Source organism: Elgaria multicarinata, chromosome 4 (genome assembly GCF_023053635.1).
Source record: "Elgaria multicarinata webbii isolate HBS135686 ecotype San Diego chromosome 4, rElgMul1.1.pri, whole genome shotgun sequence".
In the NCBI taxonomy this organism is placed as follows: Eukaryota; Metazoa; Chordata; class Lepidosauria; order Squamata; family Anguidae; genus Elgaria; species Elgaria multicarinata.
In genome coordinates, this window is record NC_086174.1 from 97714241 (window position 1) to 97737031 (window position 22791).

The 22791-nt window shown below is 39.9% G+C and overlaps 1 protein-coding gene across 1 annotated transcript in view; it reads left to right on the forward strand.

Moving 5' to 3' along the window:
- The window catches only part of ASCC3 (activating signal cointegrator 1 complex subunit 3), a 255779-nt gene that overhangs the window by 222897 nt on the left and 10091 nt on the right, over window positions 1-22791 (forward strand). The window contains exons 37-38 of the mRNA XM_063124851.1: window positions 7124-7348; window positions 22270-22421. Of these exons, the coding sequence (XP_062980921.1) occupies window positions 7124-7348; window positions 22270-22421 (377 nt within the window). The remainder of the gene's footprint in view (window positions 1-7123; window positions 7349-22269; window positions 22422-22791) is intronic.

The following is a 22791-nucleotide window of genomic DNA, read 5'->3' on the forward strand; positions in this document are numbered from 1 at the left end:
CAACTCATAAAAGGTCCTACCAGCATGGTCAGTGATCAAGAATGCTGAGAGTTTATGTCCAAAACATCAGGATAGATCTATTTCCTGCCCACATCTGTTCTAAAGTATGATGTTTTCCAGCATTAAGATATGTGATCCATCAAGGAACTCCAAAAGAGATGCATCACTTTAAATAGACTGTCTTAAGCCAAATGAAGCGACAAGGGATGAATCTTGAATACCTAATCCAGACAGTTCTTCAGATGTCAAAATTAGTTTTCAACACATGGCATAGGTTTTCAGTTTATTGAATATCAGATATACAGTGTTGGAGACTAACATAGAGGATTTTTCTTACATGTTCAGCAGTGTGAGATCAAAGTCAGAGCTAGCACCTAATACTTTCATGCGTAAAGATTATTTTAAAACTAATGATGAAAATGGTCTTTGCCTTCCCCATAACACATAACATGGGAGTTTCAGTGCAGCATATCTGGGGAGCACCAGGCTGGGGAAGGTTGGTTTACACTTGACTTCTCAGAGATCAGTGCCAATGAATTCACTAGGGTTTACTCCCAAGTAGTGTAGGATTGCAAACTAATCTTATTTGAAAGACAGCCAAACTAAACCTTTTTGGTTCCTCTGTCACTTTGATGAGATGATGTATTGTGGGGAGTGAACAGTATATTTTATATAAACACATTTTAAGAAAAAAAAACTTTGGCTCTTTGAAGGTCTCTGGCACATGCTCTGGTTCTAGGTCTGTAATGAATAGTGCCCCTTTTGTCATCAGTCGTGTTGCTATATGGGAGATGTGTGTTTGAGAAAAGTATTGGACAGACCCCGTATTTGGTAAGAATATGGAACAGCATTTCCCAACCTGCTGTCCTCCAGATGTTTGAGATTACAAGTCCCAGGATACCTGACATACTGACTTGCAATAATGGGAGTTGTAGTCCAACACATTTGGAGAGCACCAGGTTGGTGAAGGGCTACTCTAAAATAAAAAGAGAGAGAAGTATTGCTTTTCCCATATAGGAAACCTGTAGGGTCGACAGGCGGAATACTTCAATGTTTTCACTATGATAGGATTGTTCCAGATGCTTCTGAATTGTCTCATTCCTGTAAATACCCCCACATTCTTTTGCAATGGGGGGAGCATTTGAGTACTCTTTGAAAACAATTTTACTATGTTGGGAAAGTTGAACCAAGTTCTACGTATAACAGTGTTGGCCGTTTTAATGGAAATGTTCAAAGGTATTGTCTTTTGTACTATGCTTGATTAATTTGGAAGCTGGTTTCATAACACCCTTATGACCTGACTCTCCAACAGATGTGATTGGCTTAGACATCATGCTTTCAGCATCTCCAAGAGCATTGAAATCTTTCCCAATTCTTTCCTGATTTTTGGTAGAGTGGGGAGGAGCATTTCTGAGTATTGCTGATGCAGCAGAAAGTATTGTATTTGTATACACAAATACTAGAGGCGCAGATGAGTGCTTAGCTGTGAATGATATATCAGCAGGTGGTACATGAGGTATGTCAGCTAGCAAAGCCGCTATAGGTAGTAGTGCTTCTATATTGTTAGATGGTACAAGCCAGCATTGCAGTTTTGCACCAGTAGTCCTGCATTCTTGTTTTTTAATTCTAGTATAACTAATTTACCCAAACAATTCTTTAGGTGGGAAGGATATACGAGGGATTAACCATTTCCCATGGGGGCGGGGGGTATTTTGGCATGAGAATAGGAGGGGAGAGCCCATCCCAAATTGCCATGGTTCTGAATTAGGTACACATGTGTTTACCCAGAGATAAGTCAATCATGCATACAGGCATAGCTATGCTAGGAAGAGGAATGGGCTACAGATTAGCAGCCAAGGAGGGGTTTTTTTGGGGGTGGGTGGGTTAAGTGTTAAAGAAAATAAATAAAATCCTCAGCTACCTTGTCCTAAGGTAAGTCCCACCCACCCCCCGCACCTCCACTTCAAAGATATGGCATATAAATGTCAACTCAGGTGCATCAGAAGGCATGGTGGGTGGGGGGGAGAGATCACAGCAGGAGTATAGATGAGTTGTGTCACAAAGGCCCCTGGGATGCATTCCAAGAGCAGGTGAGAGGATGAAGAGGGAACCAAACCATGGCAAGCTGGCGAAAACCTGATAGATTGTCAGTAGCAGCGTGGTTTAGTAAAGGATTAACCAACCCAACATGGCTTGTACACTCCTCCTAAACATATGCCTGTGGCTAGCTCCTCCCACTTCTTTTTGTATTCAGTTAAGGTAAGAGGCACAAAAAGGGGTGTGTGGCTAGCTTTGCAGTCCCAAGGCTAATCTAGTTCACCTAGACATCTCTGCTGCTATGGACTGCAGAAGGCTACAACTAGAAGTGATTATTCCAGCATCTAAGAAGCTATAAGTTGCTAGAGACATGCCTCCTCAGGACTCCTTTCTTAACGTGCTGTGCTTTTGGTTAAACAAAATGTATTGGGAATATTTGCACAGATTTAATGGCTGGGCAGTAAATGGAGGGGAAATTTGCACAAATGTAAAAGCTGGGCAATAAGTGGAGAGGTAGTTAGGGCAAGTTTAAAATAAGTGAAGGGGAAATTTGCGCAAATGCAGCAACTGCTCTGAGAAAGAGCCGTGAAAATGGGGGGAGCCAATAACCCCCATTTCTGGACTTCCTGGAGACTCGGGGAAGTGTTGAAATTGGGGAGGACCCTGACAGATGTAAATTCAAGGCTTAATTGTGACAGGTTGACATTGCCAAGTGGGAGTTAATTGTCCCTGCCCTGCTTGGGATACTCCTGTTTAGAGCACTTACTTCATTTTCATTTGTTTTGTTTTAAGGTGCTTCTGAATTATGCAAATAGGTTCCTACTTCCTCTTAGTATTATTTTACACACAAACACACACCATCATTCAAAAGTGTGAGCAGATTAACCTGTATGCAACCTTACCTTGTCAGTTTTGTTGTTTTTTACTTTTGAATGCTCTTTGGCAGCTGTAACATACAAGGAATTGACAGTGAGAGTACACATAGCAGACAGCCAAATCTGCACTTTTGCAAAAGACCGGGGGGGGGGGGGGGGAGGGAATATGACCCTATTTGCACACTTCCAAGGGACCAATAAAAAGGGTGGCAAATGAAGTAAATGCTCAGAAAAGGGATAACAATCAGAATAGGATGGGATCAGGGATGATGAGACAAGGCAGTTTGCCATGCAAAGGACACTGGGATACATGCAGGCTGGGGGTCTCAGGGCGAAAGAAGCCACGCCACTTACCCAATCATCTATCGGGAGTGACTCTCCAGGGTGACTTGGCGTTATATTACCTGCTTTTTGTCTCTTGGTTGTTGAAGCATCGCAATAGTCAAAACAAAGAAAACATAGGACCTATGGTGCAGAAATGGAGCGGGATGTGAAACTGTGGGGTTCTATAGTAAGGGTATCCATAAAATTCTATTCACCTGTCATGAGAGCCAAGGTGGTGTAGCGGCTAAAGTGTTGGACTGGGAGTCAGGAGATCCAGATTCTAGTTCCCACTCAGCCATGGAAGCTCACTGGGTGACTTTAGGCCAGTCACAGACTCTCAGCCCAACCCACCTTACAGTGTTGTTGTTGTTGTTGTGAGGATAAAATGGAGAGGGGGTGGAGGATTATGCATGCCGCTTTGGGTTCCTTGGAGGAAAAAAAGTGGGATATAAATGCAATAACAATAAATAAATGGGCATAAAGAAAAAGAGAAGAAAAAATAGGCTTCCATTGGAAAATTGGACATCCATTAGGTAGCTTTGGAACCCTAAATATTACTGATAGCAACACTCTTTCATGAACAACAATATACCAGTTTGATATGTTCATAGGCTCCTTTTCTTCACTGGCAGAGTTTTAAAGTAAAGACCTGATCCTAAATTTACACACCTCTAGAGTTGGCCAATCTAAACAGTCTCTAGGTGAAAGCTGCAGTCTTCTTTCATTGCGCTCTTCTCATGATAAAGGGACACTTGCACCTTCAGTAGTGAAAACAAGCTCCAGGAATGTGAGACGCTAATTTGGTTTGGTTTAAGACCCTTAGTGTTACAAATTAATCAGCTTTGTCCGAGAAGCCTAGAATTCATTAACTTTAAAGGCTTTGCTAGTTCTCATGGTTGAACTTAAGTTTTAACATAAATAAGGCTTCCTTTTGTCACCGCCATCGTTCATGCTATCCCACATCTTTTACTCACAGCCCAGTCCAATGCATATTTGCTTAGAAGTGCTACTGAGTTCATTGGGCTTTTTCCCTAGCTATTCTGCATAACAGTGCAGCCTTACACTGTAACCCTCTGCATACTTACTTGGAAGTAAGTCTGTATTTAGTGGGGCTTATTCCCAGACATTTATATACAGGACTGTGACCGTAGCCTGCTATTCAATATTATGTTACTTTAAATACTATAGGAACTAGTATGCAATCTAAATCTGCATTGGATTCTTCATTTTAAGTAATTTTATGTTAAAATAATCACTTAAACAGATGAAGAATCTTGGTGAAATAAATCAAACACAGCCTACGTGTGATACTAATTATTTAAGTTAACTTAACACTGACTTTTTTCCAGGCTATGAACCAGGATAATAAGCCATGAACAGTATCCAACAATGCTGGTCCAAATCATGCTATTTACTGCTAGCATAAGTGATCTCTGGTGGAATGTCAATAGCATAAGCTGGCACAATGTGTTCTCCGGGGAAACCCATCATGCCAGCTTACACTATTGATGTACTGCTAAAGGTCGCTTATGCCAGTATTACATCAATAGAGTATGTAAGTGTACCGGCAGTGTTGGATACTGCCCCATGTTTTCTTATGTTGTACCTCAATAAGTCTGTTTTTCTACATTTTAACTGTAAGCATGATTGAAGCTTGCTGAGCACCATTTTTGGCAGAAAGGCGGGTTATAATTGTAATTAATAAATAAATTTCTAGTATATCATCATCATATTACATTTATATCCTGCCTTTTTTCCTCTAGCAAGGAACCCGGGGTGGTTTACATGGTCTTCCTCCTCTCATTTACCCTCACAGCAACAGCCCTGTGGGGTAGGTTAGGCTGAGTCACCCACCAAGCTTCATAGCTGACTCGGGACTAGAACCCAGATCTCCCAAATACCAGCCCAAGGCTCTAAGCATTACAACATACTGGCTCTCCCACATATGTGTGCATGGTTATAACTTGGAATCAGTTTTATTAAGGAATTTCTGGGGATCTCAGCTTCAGCTGTTGGGCAGTATAAAAAATGCAATAAATAAACAAATAAAAATAAAATGTTGCAGTCAGCTATTATCAACCTTCCAAACCAATGCTACTCTTTACTTAATGAGGAAGCAGCACATTGGACACAAAGCAACTTCATGCTACCATTTTTGAAAGCAACGCTTCGGTAGTGTTATGCAACTTCTTTTGGAAATAAATATAAGAAACCAAAAATGCAGTGCAAGATATTTCTGTACATTGATTGGCATTACCGCATCTACAGCATTTGCAGAGCAGAGTGAGGTCTATACTGAAAAGGGAAACGAAAATGGAAAATATTGAGAGAACAGCAGGACCTATTTGATTTGATTATGAAGGATGTTTCTTTATTCTGTCCGCCTTTGTGCAATCTGAAAACAGTAGCAGGGGGTTACAAGCAGAGTTCATCATAGGGTTGTCAATCACTGTCATTTAACATTTGCAATGGGAGATGTCTTTATTCAAGGACAGCTGGGCAAATCAGAAGCACAGATTTGCTGTTAGTAGTCTGTCCTGCCTACACTAAACAAACAGGGACAGGGCAGACAGACCGGCCTCTCACATAAAAATATAATGGACTCTGCTGACCTTGGTGCCCTCCATTCAGCTTCATTCCCAGATGCATAAAAGCTCCAGTGCCCATTCTCAATTTCCTTTAATTACTTACATGATGCAGATAAGAAAATGAACTTCACTTACAGTCATCCATCACACACAGGAAATGAAGTAGGCAAGTTGTTTGAAACAAGAGGAGTGTTTTGGAAGTAAATAAAACAGGTTGTGTTTGGGGCAGGGGGAGAGGGGGAGAGAAAGTACGGCTGTTTTCCTTTTCTAGAAATACCAGTTAAGCTGCAGCCACTCTGTTGACCCTCCCCTTCTCCAGCCCCAAGCTGTCTGCTGGTTGTAGCTGCTAGGCCGTATTGGGTAGAAGAAGAAGAAAAATCTCCTTGGTAAATATTCCTCAAAATATCTTTAAAAGGATGTGAGTTAAATAAGAGTGAAGCAAACATGCAGAATTCTATAGGGCTTAAAATGGCGGTGACCTTTAGGTTCAGAAAATAAATGACCACAGTTTTCACAAGAGATCTGGCAGAGACATCAAGGATTAGTTCGCAGTTGTCTTCAGTAAGTCTAATTTTTAGTGGTAGAGCAGGGGAGGGACCTGCTCAAAGAGCATGACATTTTTCAAAGATAAATAGATTTTATTTCTATATTACAGAGTGAATACAAGTAATAAAAAACCCTGCCATATTTCAACAATGTCACCAGAGTTGTATTGCCTCTTATTCAGAGCTTCTGTTTGGAGCAAAGTAGGGGCAGGGAAGCTTATCTGTGTGAACATTTCATCCATAAGGATTTATGGGTAATATAGCAGGGTTGTGCCACAGATCTACGGTTCAAGAAAGAATACTAACCATGTCTATGTTAACTTTAATTTGAACAGATTCGCAATTGTGAGATTATTTCACTTGGAATATCTGTATTTCAAATTTCCGAAGTCTCATCCTAACATCTTGATAGAAAGAGCCTGCTTGCTTTAGTGGCAAATGCAAATATATTAAAATACTGGAAGCACAATCCAGTCTTCCGCAAGTGGTGCTGTGCTTGTGGAGGGGATCACCAGTGAGCCCTCCTCTTTCTCACGCTCCAGGCAGGAAAGCTTTAGAACACATGCAGGATTTTGCCATTTTTTGCTTCCAGAACTTCAGCTCCCACTCCAAAAGTTCCCTCAACTCCGATGACTGGTTTATTGGAGGGAGCAATGGCTGTTCTGAGGTGCAGGGGGCAAAAATTAAAATCTCCATCCCAGACTTTATGTTTTCTGCACTAAAATTCTCTCTCTGTTTGTTTGTTTTTATTAAGGACGCTGAAGAATATGCAGACCTCCCAGTACGACACAATGAAGATCAAATGAACAGTGAACTGGCCAAACATGTCCCCGTTGAAGTCAATTCACATTCCTTTGACAGTTCACACACAAAAACCCATCTTCTGATGCAAGCCCATTTTGAACATGCTGTGCTACCATGCCCAGATTATGTCACTGATACCAAGACGGTATTGGATCAGTCCATCAGAATATGTCAGGTACAGTTATACTCTTTTATGGTCAGTGACCTGTTTTGGTATTGAGAACTGCCACAATTTGGATCCAGGAATACACCTGAATTGTTCATGGAGATTTCAGTAGCATAGCATTCTACCACATTTTTTGTATGTAAAGTGCTTTGCAGTGCCCTGTACTGTAGGTGGATCTTAATGTTTCCATTTTATAGGACCTATAAGTGGAGGAATCATCCAGTATGTTACTGAATAGCTGATATGATGGCTGGTAATAATTTTGTTTTGCGCACTTCGTAATCCTCTTTGTAAAGTATAAGCTTTGTTCTTTGAATTGCTGTTGATTTGTTCCAGCCTAAAAAGCTGGTTCGGGAATAATTTAAGAAGAAAAAATGGTGAAGAAAATATAACTATCTCTATTTGGAGTCCTTAAAACCCTAATAAACTAGAGAACATAATACTAATTTAGACGATTTAGCTCTAGGTCTTAGCTATTCTTGTCAGCCCAAAAAAGATTTGGATTGAACTATGGTATGGAGTTTTGAAATGTGCATGAAGTCTACACACACACACACACACACACACACACACACACACACATATGTATATATAAAGACATGCATATGTATTTAAAACAAATTTCACAGAGAATGACTGCAATCTAGTAACCTCTGAAAACAGTTACAGAATATAAATATTAAGGATTAACACAGTTATGTAGCATTCAGTACAGTCTCAGCCTGCTAGATCCTGCCCAATATATATAATTATTTGAGTATAGGATCATAGGCCATGCAGGGTTTGATAAAGTCCTCTCTTATTTTTTTATATCTTAGTTTCTATTTCTTATGAATTCCTTACCTGTCAAAGTTGAAAAGGTAACATAAAATGAGACAATATCATTCATGTAAAATAGGGTTATCAGGGATCCTCAAGCACTCATCTAATAGTGTGGATGGTCAAGTTAAACTGCTAACACTGGAGTGACGTTTTTGTTATGCTTTGTTTAATATTGGTTATAATGGATGCATTCAAATTCTCTGCAGAGAGAAAGTAAAATTTATAGAAATAAGATAATGTTGCACTTAAATATTAGCCCAGCCTGGTCCATGCATACAGTAGAATGAAGTGAAAAAGTTATGAATTGGTAGCATGGACCATTTTTTAAAAAAATTATTACATTTATATACTGCTCTTTATAACAAATCTCAAAGCAGCTTACAAATAGACTGCGATCCTATCGATTGCGCCCCAGGTGACTGGAAGCCCCCGAACTCAGAGGAATCCAATCAACCAAAGCGGGGCGGGAGGGGCGATCTTCAACTAGTCACCCTCCCACCTTGCAGACGTCGTTAAACAGGCTTTTTAGCCCTTCTAGCAAGGATGTTTGGAGGGGGAGGGAAGGAGGATAGAAGAAGCTCAAGATAATGTGTATCCTGGTCTCTCTGGTCTCCTCCCTCTTTCCTCCTCCAACATCGCTTTCCTGACCTTGGGGGCCAACCGGCGCAGTTCTTTCTGCACCACCTGTGAAGGAATGTGGGAGGAGAGGCAGATCTTCAACTCCTGCTTCCAAGTAAAGAGCTCTGTCTCTGACCTCAGAAGGGCGAATCCAGATAATCCTGTAGTCCCTGGGACGCTTCGACAGGGACCCTCGGATTGCTCTCCAATATGAAAAAAACAACATTCTTAAACTCTTTAAAATTTAGATTGTTTTAGACTGCTAATAAGGAAATCAGTTTTTTGAAGGTTTTCCTAAGTAGAAAAAAAATCCCTGCTTGCAATAGGTGGCTGAGCTGGGCTAGAACCTTTTTTCATTGTGTACTATGCTTTCTTTGAATTTAATCTCTTTCAGATATTTATAAGCCATCTTTCTGGACATTGGCCATCCAAGGTTCATAACAGCAACATAAAAATACAGTAATATGACATGATATTGTGATATAATGCAGCCTTTCCCAACTTGGTGTCCTCCAGGTGTCCTCCAGATATGTCTTCCATGAGCCCCAGCCAGTATGGCCAATGGTTAGGAATACTAAAAGTTGTAGTCCAAAACATCAGGAGGGCAATTTGTTGGGAAAAGCTAATATAATATGAAATTCTAATAAAACTTTTAGAATTAAAAAACAAACATTAAAATATGAATCAGCCAGTATAGAAAATAATAATTCAGGAAATTTGTTTTTTCAACTTGCAGGGAGTTTATCTAGGTAGAGGAGCATTAAAAATGGCATCTCCTGCCTGCAGTCTGATAGAGTACAGTCTGCTCTGCCACTTCATTCTGCTAGTTGTGTCAACCAGATCGAAAACATGTTAATTCCATTTACTGCTCTTACACAAACCTTCTACAAAGCAGGGGTGAGCAATTTGTGACCTTCCAGAACTTGTTAGACTGCAACTCCCATCAGCCATAGCCCGCATAGCCAATGGTAAGGGATAATGGAAATTGCCGTGCAACAACATTGTGAGAGCCAGAAGTTGCCCACCCCTGCTATAAAACCTTTCTGTGTTTTTGTTGTTGTTGTTTTATTTCCCTTTGATTTAGTTCTTTAGACTGTACATCCAGGGTCCCCAATATGGTGGCCATGGGCACCAATGTGCCTGCAACCTCTCTGGGCATGGCCAGCCCTTCCATTATGCAGCCTCAGGCAGCTGCATCAAGCAATAGAGTGGGAGGAGCACCAAATTGTGCCCTTCTCCCCACCCCGGGGGCAAAGGATCTGCTGCCACCACCTCCATAGGGTGCTCTGAGAGTCTTGCCCGCCACTCTCATTCTGTTTGCCGCAGAGGAAGAGTGACTGGTGGGGCTTTCTGGAGCAGCTGCCCCCATCCCAGCATGCTCTACCACTCACCTGGAGTCTTGTGGGCAAGAGGAAATATGGGAGGTAGCCCCAGAAGCTTTTGCTTCTGGGGGCAATACAGATTGGGCTGGGCCTATATCTTAGCACCCATCAGACGCCCTGCAGCTCCTGATTTTTATTGAATTTCTTAAGGTTTTTGTAAATAAATAAATAAAACTTTCTGGGAGCCTAGCATGCTGCAAAGCAAAGTGATGCCATCCAGCACCATCTTTATTTGGGTTCAAAAGATATTTGTTTTAGTCTTATTTATTTATTTATTTATTTATTTCATTTTTATACTTCCCAATAGCCGAAGCTCTCTGGGCGGTTCATTACTTGGGAAATGAGTGTTTTGTGATTGGCCATGTTCATGATGGCAGCCATTTTATGAATGGGCAAGCCGCCCATGGCTGCCATTTTGTGAGAGCACCCATGTCACTCCCTCAAAATTCCAAATGTGCCTACCAGCGCAAAATGGTTGGGGATCCTTTCTGTACATTTTAAGACCAGGAAAACTACACTGTTGTTATGGAGCCCATCATAGTGTATAACCAATAACACAATGCAATTCCCAGCTAGTGTCAGAAACAAAATATGTATTTTTCAAATTTCATATGTGTTGAGTATAAGTTCCATGTTGCTTTTAGACGAGAACATGAGGTTATATCCAATGCTAGTGCTAATTTAATGGGACTTATTATTGAGCATCTACATGACATCAGTTCAGTGGGAGGTTTAACGATGTTTAAATATTAGTTCCAATTATTTTAGGACAGTATATTATTGGTATAGTACAAGTAGCATCACAACTTGTACTTGTTTCTAATTTAATATGTGAAATTAATGATTGATTGATTGATTACATTTTTATACTGCCCATCAGCCAAAGCTTTCTGGGCAGTGCACAATTAAAAACCATAAAATACAAGTATAAATTTAAAACAAAAGTTTAAAGGGCACTATAAAACCAGCTACATTAAAGACCAGGGAAAGCCTGTGTAAAAAGGTATGTCTTCAGGAGACGTTTAAAATATATTATGTCTTCCGCCTCCCAAACTGCACAAGGGAGGGTCTTCCAGAGGATGGGTGCCGCCACAGAGAAGGCCCACCACCGCGGTTCTTCATGGCGGCATTCCGTTCATCTCAGAATGGCCAGTAGGGCCTCCTCTGAGGATCGTAGTTGTCGTAAGGGAAGGCGGTCTGCTAGGTATCGTGGTCCCAAGTTGTTTAGGGCTTTGTAGGATAACAGCATAACCTTGTATGTGGCTCAGTAGCTGACAGGCAGCCAGTGCCGTTCTTTTAATAATTAAAAAATTAATGGTTCCTGTTTCCCTTGTTGTACTTCCTTACGGGGACTGCAGCAATTAGTTCTCATTCTGCTGTTTGAAACTGCCCGCTGAATTTCTATTAATTAAAATAGGTAATTGAAGTAGTAATACCTTCTGTCTCTCATTCAGAAGGCCATCACTTCTTCTGAGGAATAATCTGACAGCTGCCCGCTTTGCATTCCGATTGGCCATGAGCCTGCACTTATAGTAAAATTGTAGATAAAATATTTTAGCATTGCCAAGGAGTAAGGCTGCCATAGTGCTCAGTCTTAACCTTTGGTGGAGTGTTTACCTATGGATGTGTTAAGCACATCTCAGTAGGGTACCTGTACCTTGAGAGAAGAGCCAGGCTTCAGATGCTACAATGAGATTAAAGTGAGAGAGACATTCATCCCTTGACTCACTCAGCATGAGATTTGCACCGCTATATAACTTCTCTCTTTTTTATGGCTCTCGTATTCCTCATCATCCCAAATCTGATAACCTACTTTACACACACACAAAATTTAGATCAGATTCTCACTTGAAGGGAACTCTCCTTCGTTATGAAGAGCACTCATGAATAGAAATAGTTGTGTTGCTCCTTATAATAAATGAAAGCAAGAGTCTGTTCTTTATCATTTCTTGCATGTGTTTAAAAAAAAGGAATGCAGCTGTTCCTGCATGCGCTTGTCTTAATTGGTGCAGATGTGTTTTGTACTTGGGTATCTCTATCTGAATACATTGTATCAGAAGAGAAGCCAAATGAGAAGTACACTATATGAAATTAGACTATATCCAGATAGTAGCTTCACACACTGGCCCAGTCCGCATGATCACTGTGGCTTGTTTAAGCCATAGCATGTAGGGCTGTGCATCGCTGCAGATCTGAATCCCGAATCCAAGGCAAATCAGGGTGATTCAGAGGGCTTCAAAACAGATTCAAAGCAAATCAAAACAGATCCGAATCGGTCCAAAGCAAATCGGCATGGTCTAAATTGATTTGGACCTTTTTTAAAACGCACACAGCCTGTCTGTGCTTGCAACATTTGAAGGGAGGAGGAGTTTGGAGGGGGAAATTGGCTGTTAAATGAAGCTTCGTCTCCCAATCCTTCTGAAATCTCCCAATTTTCTCTAGCAGCCTCCAATCACAATGGTGGAGGCTGTCTAAAGGACAATCAGGAGATCAAACTTCCTTGTTCCTCGCTTATTATGGGTTAGATTTTGTAGGAATAGAGTATTTGGGGCTGCCTTGGTAGGAGTGTGTGTTTGGGGGTGTTGGTACTTGGATCTTTCTTGAGCCTTCCTCCTTCTCTCATTGTTATCTCTTGCCTCTATTTCTCTTTTTGCTTGTCTTTTTTAAAAAAATACAAAACTTACATATTAAAAAAAGATCTAGTTGTTAGCCTTTATTATTTATTTATTTACAATATTTATATACCGCTCCCCATTGAAAATTTTGGAGCGGTGTACAAGATAAAATGAAAATAAAAACAGAATAAAACACTTAAAACAGATTTTAAAAGAAGCAAATACAGTGACTCATGGCTGGGCATTAAGGAAAGGCTTCCTGGAATAATGTTTTCAGGAGGCGCCGAAAGGAGTACAAAGTTGGTGCCTGCCTGAACTTCAGAGGCAGGGAATTCCACAGGAGGGGAGCCACCACGCTGAAGGCTCTTCCCCTGGTGGACTCCAATCGGAGGATGGATCTATGTGAAACCACCAGGAGCAGACCCTCGGATGACCTCAGTGACCAGGCAGGTTGGTAGGGGAGAAGGCGCTCTCTCAGGTATCTTTTAGTGTGTTTGTTCCAATCCTTCCCACCTTCCCAACCCCTTCCTCCGTTTTTCCCTGAAAAAAGCAAATTTTACCAGTTGATTGCACAAATACTACTGCACCAATCTGTCTGGAATTTGGCAGACATGAGCATCTTTACAGCTTCTATAAGGTCTTCAAATTTCAAGTTTGTATCCTGAAAATTGAAAAAGTTATAGGTGGGTTTTTTCCCCAATCCAAATGTATGGGGAAATGAGAAATCTGAATAATTCAGAAATCTGAATCTCGATTCGGATTTGGATCCGAAGTGAATCAAAACAGGTCTGAATCGGTCTGAGGCCCCTATTGAGACCTTCTGAATTGGGATCTAAAGCAAATCAGGGGGGTCTGTGCACAGCCCTAATAGCATGTGCCAGTGCATGCTGGGTACGATTGCCTAATTCCCCGCCTGTGAGCTGCTTGTCATGTTGTCGGAGTCCAGGCAGCATGGCTTGTTCGAGGGAGAAGCAATCCTCAGATAACCCATGTCCTGTTGAGCTAAACAGTAAGAGTGGGAAATAGTTTGCAAAGCTTTCTACAGGTGTTAACTAGCACTGTGTGTTGAGCAGCCCACACTGACCTGCTAATCCCATGGTCTCCTGCAAGTGTCAGTGCAAATGTTGGTGCTTCTTGAGTGAGCCACAAAGAGTGCTCAGCCTGTGAGGAATTCCATAGATTCTGAGGGCTGGAATCATGGGACTTGTCAGAGGAGGAGGAGGAGGAGGAGGAGGAGGAGGAAACCTTGCCCAAACAAGCACGCCTTTTTCCACAGGAGGTTTTCCCCATTTACCCTGTTGGCTAAACCTCACAGGGTATTGAATATTAATGATGATCACATGAAACCAGGAAACCCTTTCCCACAAGTTTGAATCTGGCTGACCCTTCAGGGCCTCCTAACCCTTTCCCTGTTCCTCTCTTTTTTCCCATTCACATTTCAAGCATTTTTTGCAAGGGGTTGCACTTCTGAGTCCTCCTAAAGTGCACTGGTTCTCTACCTGGGATTTAAATTGGGGGTTAACTGCACATATGATTCCTCTTTTTGAGCTACTGGGTACTTGTGAGCTAAAATTACTTACCCTTAAAACCGTTTTCGTGGTGTTTATCACATCTGCTAGACAGGTTCTGAATTGGAGGCCCTCTCATCTGATCTGCAGTTCTGTCCATTTCATTCTGATAGGGTGTTCCTGAAGCCAAATCCTCCCAGAGGCTGCAAAAGCTGCTCTTGCCGTTTTTCTGGCTGAGTTCCTCATGCTACATGATCAAGCATTGCCTATGACACAAATTCCACCCAGACTGTACAGGCACCATTTGGATGGCTTATCATTTCAGGAAACCTTTGCAAGATTTCCCATTCCTCCCCTGGTTTTACAAAAACAAATATGGCTCCCCCTCCTTCCTTAAAACACAGATACATCTCAAAGAAAAAATTAACTTAAGGATTCTTTTACAAAGCCACTGCCACTAGTGTAATGTTCAGGAGAGAGAGTGCCCCCACCCACCCCGGCCGCAAAAAAAAAAAATCCTATGAAAGCTATGTAAGGAAACAAATGTAAATCCAGTAGGACAGAAAATGAAGGAAAGCCAGATACATTTTAATCTTCATGAGGGCCTTTTGATTTACAGTATGAGTTGTTTAAATCCCTGTAGCATGCCAGTGACATCACCTGTAATGATAGCAGCCTCCACCTGTGAAGTAATATTTCCTGTCAGTTAAGAAGGGCAGAAGCAACATAGACACGAAAACATCTTGTCAAAACTCTCATCTATTCTAGTATTTTTTGTTTGCCACATGGGAGAGAAAGCTCTTGAGCACAGAGGGACACTTTGAGGAAGATATAATAAGCCTGCCCTCTATTGCAAATTTACATATTACTCATAAGAATATGGTGGAAGATACCGTTATTCCTGATGGGCATGTTACACCTGGTCTGTTTTATATATATTTTCAAAGATTGTTTGCGGTTAAGGAGCAGTACTTCTGGTTTAGTATAATTCCTTAACAGTCTTGCTTAGAAATCTATCTGAAGGTGATATTGTGCAAGTGGAAAGCACTTCTGCTTATTAAAAGAAAGATTCCAGTTTTCACAATTCCACCTATGTACTGTAGCCCATTGTGACAACCACCAAAAAATGCTCCTGGTGGTTGGAACAACCTCCCATACAGCATGGGTTGTGGGGTGGGGGGGTGCGTCAGGTGGGTTTGGGTGAATTGTGGGGGGGATCAGCAACTCCCACTTTATGTGCATGAAAATAATTTTGACCCATTCTATTCCACCTTTGGTTCCAAGCCAATGCATTTGCGACTTACTTTTTGAACCATTTGCCTATATTGCCATCATATCTTCAAACAACTCCATATATAAATATCCTAAATGAGGTTCTCAGATACCGCAGCCTTCAACTACAATAGAAGTGACCTGGTAGAGGGGACAGATATGAGCATAACTAATGAATACAAATGAGCATGTTTTTTTAAAACAAACAAACAAAACATTGTGGATTCTGTTTACCTATGTGGAGTGATTTTTTACATGTTTGTTTTTGAACGCCCCGGATAGACAGAAGAACTGTTGGGTGCTATTATATTTTGTGACAAATTCATGATATGATTCTCCTTATGTCCAATTCGCATCCCACTCACCCCCAACTCATGATAAACCTTTCCCCAGTTGGTGCTGGAGGAAATGACTAATGCTTAACCCATTTGTGTGATCAATTCACTTAAGCAGCTACTGTGAAATGTTAATCACAACTTTAATTTGTACTGCATTAGCATTTTGATTAACTTGTAGGCTTGCTAGCACACTTGAAGCACTTTTACTCATAGTTACTGCTCGGAAATGACTTTTTGATTAATTAAGTTTGTTAGATAGCAGCTGAGCTTCCTGAATGCTAACCTTATGGGGCTAAAAGTTCAGGAGAAAGTTATTGTGAACAACTGTTGCTGTTGAAAAGAATTCTTGAAAATGCACTTTCAAAATTTAATTATTTATAAAATATTGAAGCTTATGAGAATATCAATCTTAACCCTACAAACACTACCGATTCAGCTGGAGAAAACGGTTGTAAATACTGGCAACGTTGGGTATAGTTGTGAAAATGGATTAGAATTGGCTAAGTTCTTAAATTTCTGGTGTAACATTTTAATTTTTTACATAATCCATCATTAGAGCTCTTGTGGTGTCTATGAACAGAGTGTCTGGTGTTCAAACACGTTTCATAAAATAAATATTGGTTTTAAAATGTATGTCATCATCCATCCGTGTTGTGGGTCTTGCCACCTTCGCAAGGAAAGTTCTACCTAGAACTCAGTAAATCTCTGTTCCCTTGCTTCTCCCCCTCAGTACGCTGGGATGGATTGAACCCTCGGATTGCTAAAGGTTTGTTTCACCCTCTCATGGGCAAATTGCAAATCAACTATGCATTAGTCAGTCCAGAATATTTGGGTCTTCTTCATTTGCTTTATCAGAAGGGTCAGTTATACGTGCACACAACTTCTCATGCCCAAAAGTAATTGGTGGATCAAGGTGTATTAATTTATTATATGAAAAAACTAATCTTAGAACTATGTGTTCAAGTACTTCTTTCACTCAAACTGAAAATAATTAGTTTAATTCACCGACTACAGTGATTATGCTTATTTAATAAATCACTTGGTGATACTTTGAATCATGTTGTGACAAGTGAAAGACATATTTTCAAAATATGTCAGTTTATGTAATAAATTCTAATTGATGTTTCTCATAATTAAATTCTTTTAGCCATCCTAATGCAGCTTTGATAGAACCTATGAAAGGTAATTATCTTGTAAAAAGAAGTATTTCATTCACCATTATCCAGCTTAATGAAATTAATAAGCACCTGGATGCCCTCCTTATATATATGGTATTCTTGATATCACAAATATTTCCTAATAGAATATGTCATGTGTTGTAGTTGAATTTGCTTCAAAATTAATGTACAAAAGGGAAATGCTGATTTGTTAAGTGTAATTTTACTACATTTGTATACACCCTTGTACCCAAAAAGGTTTTACCCAAAAAAGTAAACAAATCCTCATGAAAACTCAGAATGCAAATTATTTTCTTATTAATCTACCCTGAAAATAATAGAATCAAAAAAGAAAAGACAGTGCCAAGAAGCATTCTTTCAAGGTATTCAGCGTACTTTGTGCCAGAGTAAATATTCTGGGAAGTATCCAGAATTCCGCTAGCACAAATGACGTTGCACTAACAGAAACTAGGTTCAGAACTATGCACAAGAGGAGAATCCAACTAAAGTTATGTTTGTGCAAACGGATGTGCAAGCAGATGCATAAGAGTACTTCAAGTGGTTGCATAAGCACTTGCACAACTAACTGCACACGTGCTTGTGCAATGAGAAAATTTGGCAGAGCTCCAGGTCTTCTCTTGGAATTTGCTTACACAATGCCTGCCCCAGAGCTGCACTACCATGAGGCAAAACAAAATGGCTGCCTCAGGTGGCAAATTTTGGGTTCCATTCAATGGTATCTTGCTTTTTTTTTTTTTAATCTTGGGTGCCAGAAAGTCTTGATTCAATCCTGCTCTCCTCTCTAGATTCTGTATTTCTATCCATCTCAGTGTCAGACATCCAAAATTAGTAGCACTATTAAGTAACAATGCCAGTAAGAATGGATATTTGCTGGGAACTTTGTCACATCCGTCAATGGCAGTACTGTACTGGAGGAGGGCCATATAGTTTCAGTTGCTTCACTTTATTCTACAAAATGTATGGAAAATTAAAGGGACGAAAGGAAGAGAGGTGTTCTTTTTTAAAGGAAGGCATTAGCTTTACCCAAGAGAGAGGTAATGAGTAAGGTATTTCAAACCTAATAACCAGTTAACCCCATTATGGCGACAACTGCATGCGCAGAACCAATACTTCCAGAAGAGAGCTGTTAAATATGTTCTCTGCTTCGTTACTCCAGTATTCATGTGGCTGACCTGGAGAGAGCAAGCAGAATGACTCAATTTGCTACATTGAGTATTTGCAGGAATTTCAATTTCCATTGCTGTGTCAAGCTTTTGTACATTTTGCACTTCGTTAATGAATGAAAATGTGAGTAGGTTTCCAAGCAGCAAATGGAAGAAGCCAATTTTGCCATGGTTCTGATTTCTTCACAATGTCCCTGTCCAGGATTTCACACCAGGATAGAGATGCAATGCATAAATATTATGGGCAAAGGAGCACAAAATAAAGGGGAGGTGGAAGGGTTTGCCTCATGGACCCTTAGGCCACCATGTGGAACACAAACTAAAGCTTTTGTTATTCCTTATTGGGTATGAGTAAACTGCTGTCAGTTTCTGCAAATCTCTGTGTGTGGCAGAAGATCCTATAACAAACTTCAGTAGCTGGCAGATTGCAGATTTGCTTGCTCAGGTCCCTACTCTTTTGTTATTAAATCTGCTGCAGTGACAAAAAGAAAATGAATACAAAAGCAGCAGTAGAATACAATGTTCAGCTCACATCCTTTCCTCTTTACCTACTTACTGCAAGAGTTTTGTCACTATGATTGCCCCTATGCATAAATTTCAGTGTAGACTAGGTGAGGTAATAAGTTAACTATTTAAGTAACAGTGATAGTAAGAATCTTAAGAAAAATAAAAGGGAAAGTGTTGGGCAAACAATTGGAAAAAGAGGAAAACACCCTGAATATTGAAAATATGGCTAGAGTGGGAAATTATGTTGATGATGTCTTTTCAAAGAATATAGGATAGGTATTGTGCATTCTAGAAGCACCATAACACTTATCTATGTAGCACAACTGAAATTTTCCCTGGAAAACGTAATTATGTATTCCCCCAGGACAGCCCAGGCTCGAAAGTGCAGTATTGGCTAGGTTCCTACTGTGTGAATTGAAAGGGGACCAGTGTGTGCCCCTAATGTGTGAATGGAATAAGTCAGATGCATTGTTTAGGATGTACAGAAAGAAGTAGTCTCTGGACTATTTAAATTTTAAAGGCCATGGGGTTAGGCAACTTCACTGAGATGTGCTCCCAGTAGCCCATTCACCCTTTTGTAAATGAATGCTTACAAGTTGTGCCCTCCGAACAGTATTCAGAAATGGCCCTGCACAAACTATAGTATATGTGCATGTGGAAATCTCTCACTCTAACAAAATTTTTGACATTTGCTTCCAATCCAGATTTTCCTTGCCTCTGTTTGAAAACTGTAGTGATGGTGGTGGCGGTGGTCTGGTGACAACAGGGTTCCTTCCCCCCATAACATAGAGAACTTTTTTTTTCGTAAGAAGTCAAGCACATTAAACTTTAAACATTTTTAATAGTTTGAAACATCAGTATTTAGTTTTTACCTTGTTTTGTTTACCTCAAAAACAAAACCAGTTGAAAAGGAAGCCTGAACTACCTTTTTAAAGCTGGATCTCTCCCCCACAACTGAAACCAGCTTTGTGTACCTTTTAAACTCAACATTTCTCCAGGATCAGTGTAATTTAATTGAAATAGCGCTGCATGTGTAAACAACTCCTTTGTTTAAAGAAGATTCCACTGTTTAGTTTGCCTTAAGTAAATGCTGCCTTTTGTTTGTCCGTAAAACATTTGATTAAATGTACAGGCTAATATAGACAGCTTAGCATTCCTCTGGTGAGCTGTAAAAGAAGTCTGAAGTATACATTCTAGCATCAAAATGCAGGCTAAATGCTCCAAAAAATGAATTAATTAAAAACCAAAACCTTATTATTAGAAATAAAAGCTTCTTTTTTCAGTGCTCTCAATTTCTTAATGGCTTCCCTAGTGTCGGTATTCTTGCCTTTAACACATTTTAACACTTCCTTGTTTGTAGTAGCATTTGAATATTTGTATTAATGTTCAGGTTGAACCTTAGTTGATGCTGAGTAGAGATGGCTGAGAATTTTGTTCGATCTGGTTTTTGGTAAGAAATTGCCAGAATTCGCAAATTTCTTCATAAATGGGACAAAAAAACATTGAGATCTACAAAAAAGAAAATGAATGGAGGAGAAAGCAAAACTCACAGAAGTACCCATCCCTAATGCTAAGGTTTTGATGATTTTCTATAGGGAAGTACCTTCCATGTAGTCACTAGCCGTGCTGCAAAATCCTTCCATTCTTCAGATGGGGCAGGCGTAGAGGTTGTGGGCGCATCAAAAATATGTGCTATCATTCATGCCAGCATGCATGGCTTATATTTAATTATTAAAACTCTTTATATCTCACCTTTCTGCCTCCTCAGTATAAGGCACTCCATGTGGCTCATAATGTGATCAACCAAAACAATCAAAAACAGAAGTCAAGCCTGAGCACATAAAACTGAAACTGCTGTATACTCTTTCTGTTTATACCTAACTGCACTTCCCTTCCTCTGTTTCCCTCATGTTGAATTTTAGATTGTATGCTCCACAGGGCAGAAACCTTTGCTGTTGTACTCTGTAGATCACTATGCATAGCAGGGAGAGACTAATGGATGTCTTAGGGTGGTTTCACAACCTATGAATGTGCGTTCCCACCACTGAGCCTAGGATGCACAAAAAGGCCTTTCCAGATGACCTCACAGAATAGTATGAACTGGTCTTTTTTAGATATCCTGGTCCTATTACCTATAATTAGCAATTTGAACGGAGCCTCAAAACATATGGTTAGCCAGTATTATATGCTACCACAACAGAGTTCCATACTCTAAATAAGCTCCAGTTAACAGTTTCACAGCTATGCACACATGAATGCTATTTATTTCCATGGGATAATGATTTTAGGATGCAAACCAAACTTATAAAGCTTGCCTCCTCATACCATACAGTTGATTTCAATATCTTTTTTCTATAGCCAAGATGTGTGAGAACACTTATTCTCCTTTTCATTTAAGAAGATATATATATATATATATATATATATATATATATATATATATATATAGTCCTTGAGATTGTACTGGAAAATTATATAAACGTTGGCCTGATTTGAATGTTATCAACAGTGGAATTACTGAGTCCAACACTGTTCTGGTATTATTTGAAGGGAACAGATCACATGGATTGGAATGGCAACATACTTACTTCCCATACCAGCATTGTTCAGTCCTGAAGGCTAGTGACACTGGTATAGAAAATAACCACGTTGGCTACCCTAAGTACATGATCCAGGTTGAATTCTTTCAGGTATTATCAGAGTGGCATGGGAGAACCTAACTATGCTGCTGATAGTTACTTATCAATCAGGACATGATCTCATTTTACATACTCTAAAAATAATAATAAAATAGTATGTGTATGCAATAAATATTTCTCAAATGACACTATGCCAGGTATCAGGAGATAGATTAATTCTGTGCCCAGACAGGATCAAATGTAACTTGTTTCAACCACAGACCTTGAAGTGGGAGCACTCAAAAGAATGATGAGACAATTTGCTAAATTGATGTTGTGGAAAGAAGGAAAGGGATCATACAGAAAGACTATTTGAAGATGTTGTTCCCTGAACTTTGGAAACAATAGACATGGAAGTTACATTATTATTCTTAATAAACAACATATTTATGTTGTGGTCCAAAAGTAGTTTCGCATCTTCATTAAAAGCAAATGAAATATAATAAAATAATTCATCTTTTAGACCATCAGAACTCCTCAGCTGCTGTGAAGAAGAGTGGCTACTAAGGAGAGGGCCTTTTTAGTTGTGGCACCATAGCTGTGGAATACTCTACACAGAGAGACTTGCCTGGCTTGGGCCCATGCCCTTCTTCTCCCCGGTCCTCATCCACCTACTTATGTGTTTTGTTTAAACCACAGTTCTCTCTTATGTGCAGCTAATTCTAAGTGTAGTTAAAAGAAATCAGGATCAAACCCTGGGCCAGTGACTATTCAGTATCTAAACTAATCAAAACTTTTGTTAAGTCAGAAATTCCCATTCATATTACTGGAAAAATTGCACTGTAAGTAGCAAGAAAATTTGTTTTGCTTTCATGGTGGGAAATTAAAATCTTTGTCTTCTTGATTTAGGCAATGCTGGATATTGCAGCAAACCAAGGGTGGCTGGTGACTGCTCTAAATATTACCAGCTTGGTACAGATGCTGATTCAAGGGCGGTGGATCCATGACTCCTCTTTACTTACTCTACCTAATGTTGAATACCAACATCTTCACCTTTTCAGGTATGTATCTATTCTTGTGTGGAGGATGCTGATATGCAGGGCAAATTGTGTAGTACTGGAGAACAGAAATTCTTGCTCCCCTTTCTTGCTCTTGTCATTGCAGTCTTTTTAATAATATGAGTCAACTGCCTCTTGAGAACTCAAATACATTAGGAGGCCTTGTCTTCTAGTGGTTACAAAATATATGACTCATAATTCTGGGTGGTCCTCATGTTCCTATAGGGAATGTACATTATAACCTCAGATATTTCAGTGGCATTTGTAGAAGGAGGAAAGAAAATATCAAAATGTTGTTTTCAAAATAAGCAATTGCTAATTAATGGGATCTAGTTTACACAACTTATCTGACATATTTATTTATTTATTGCAT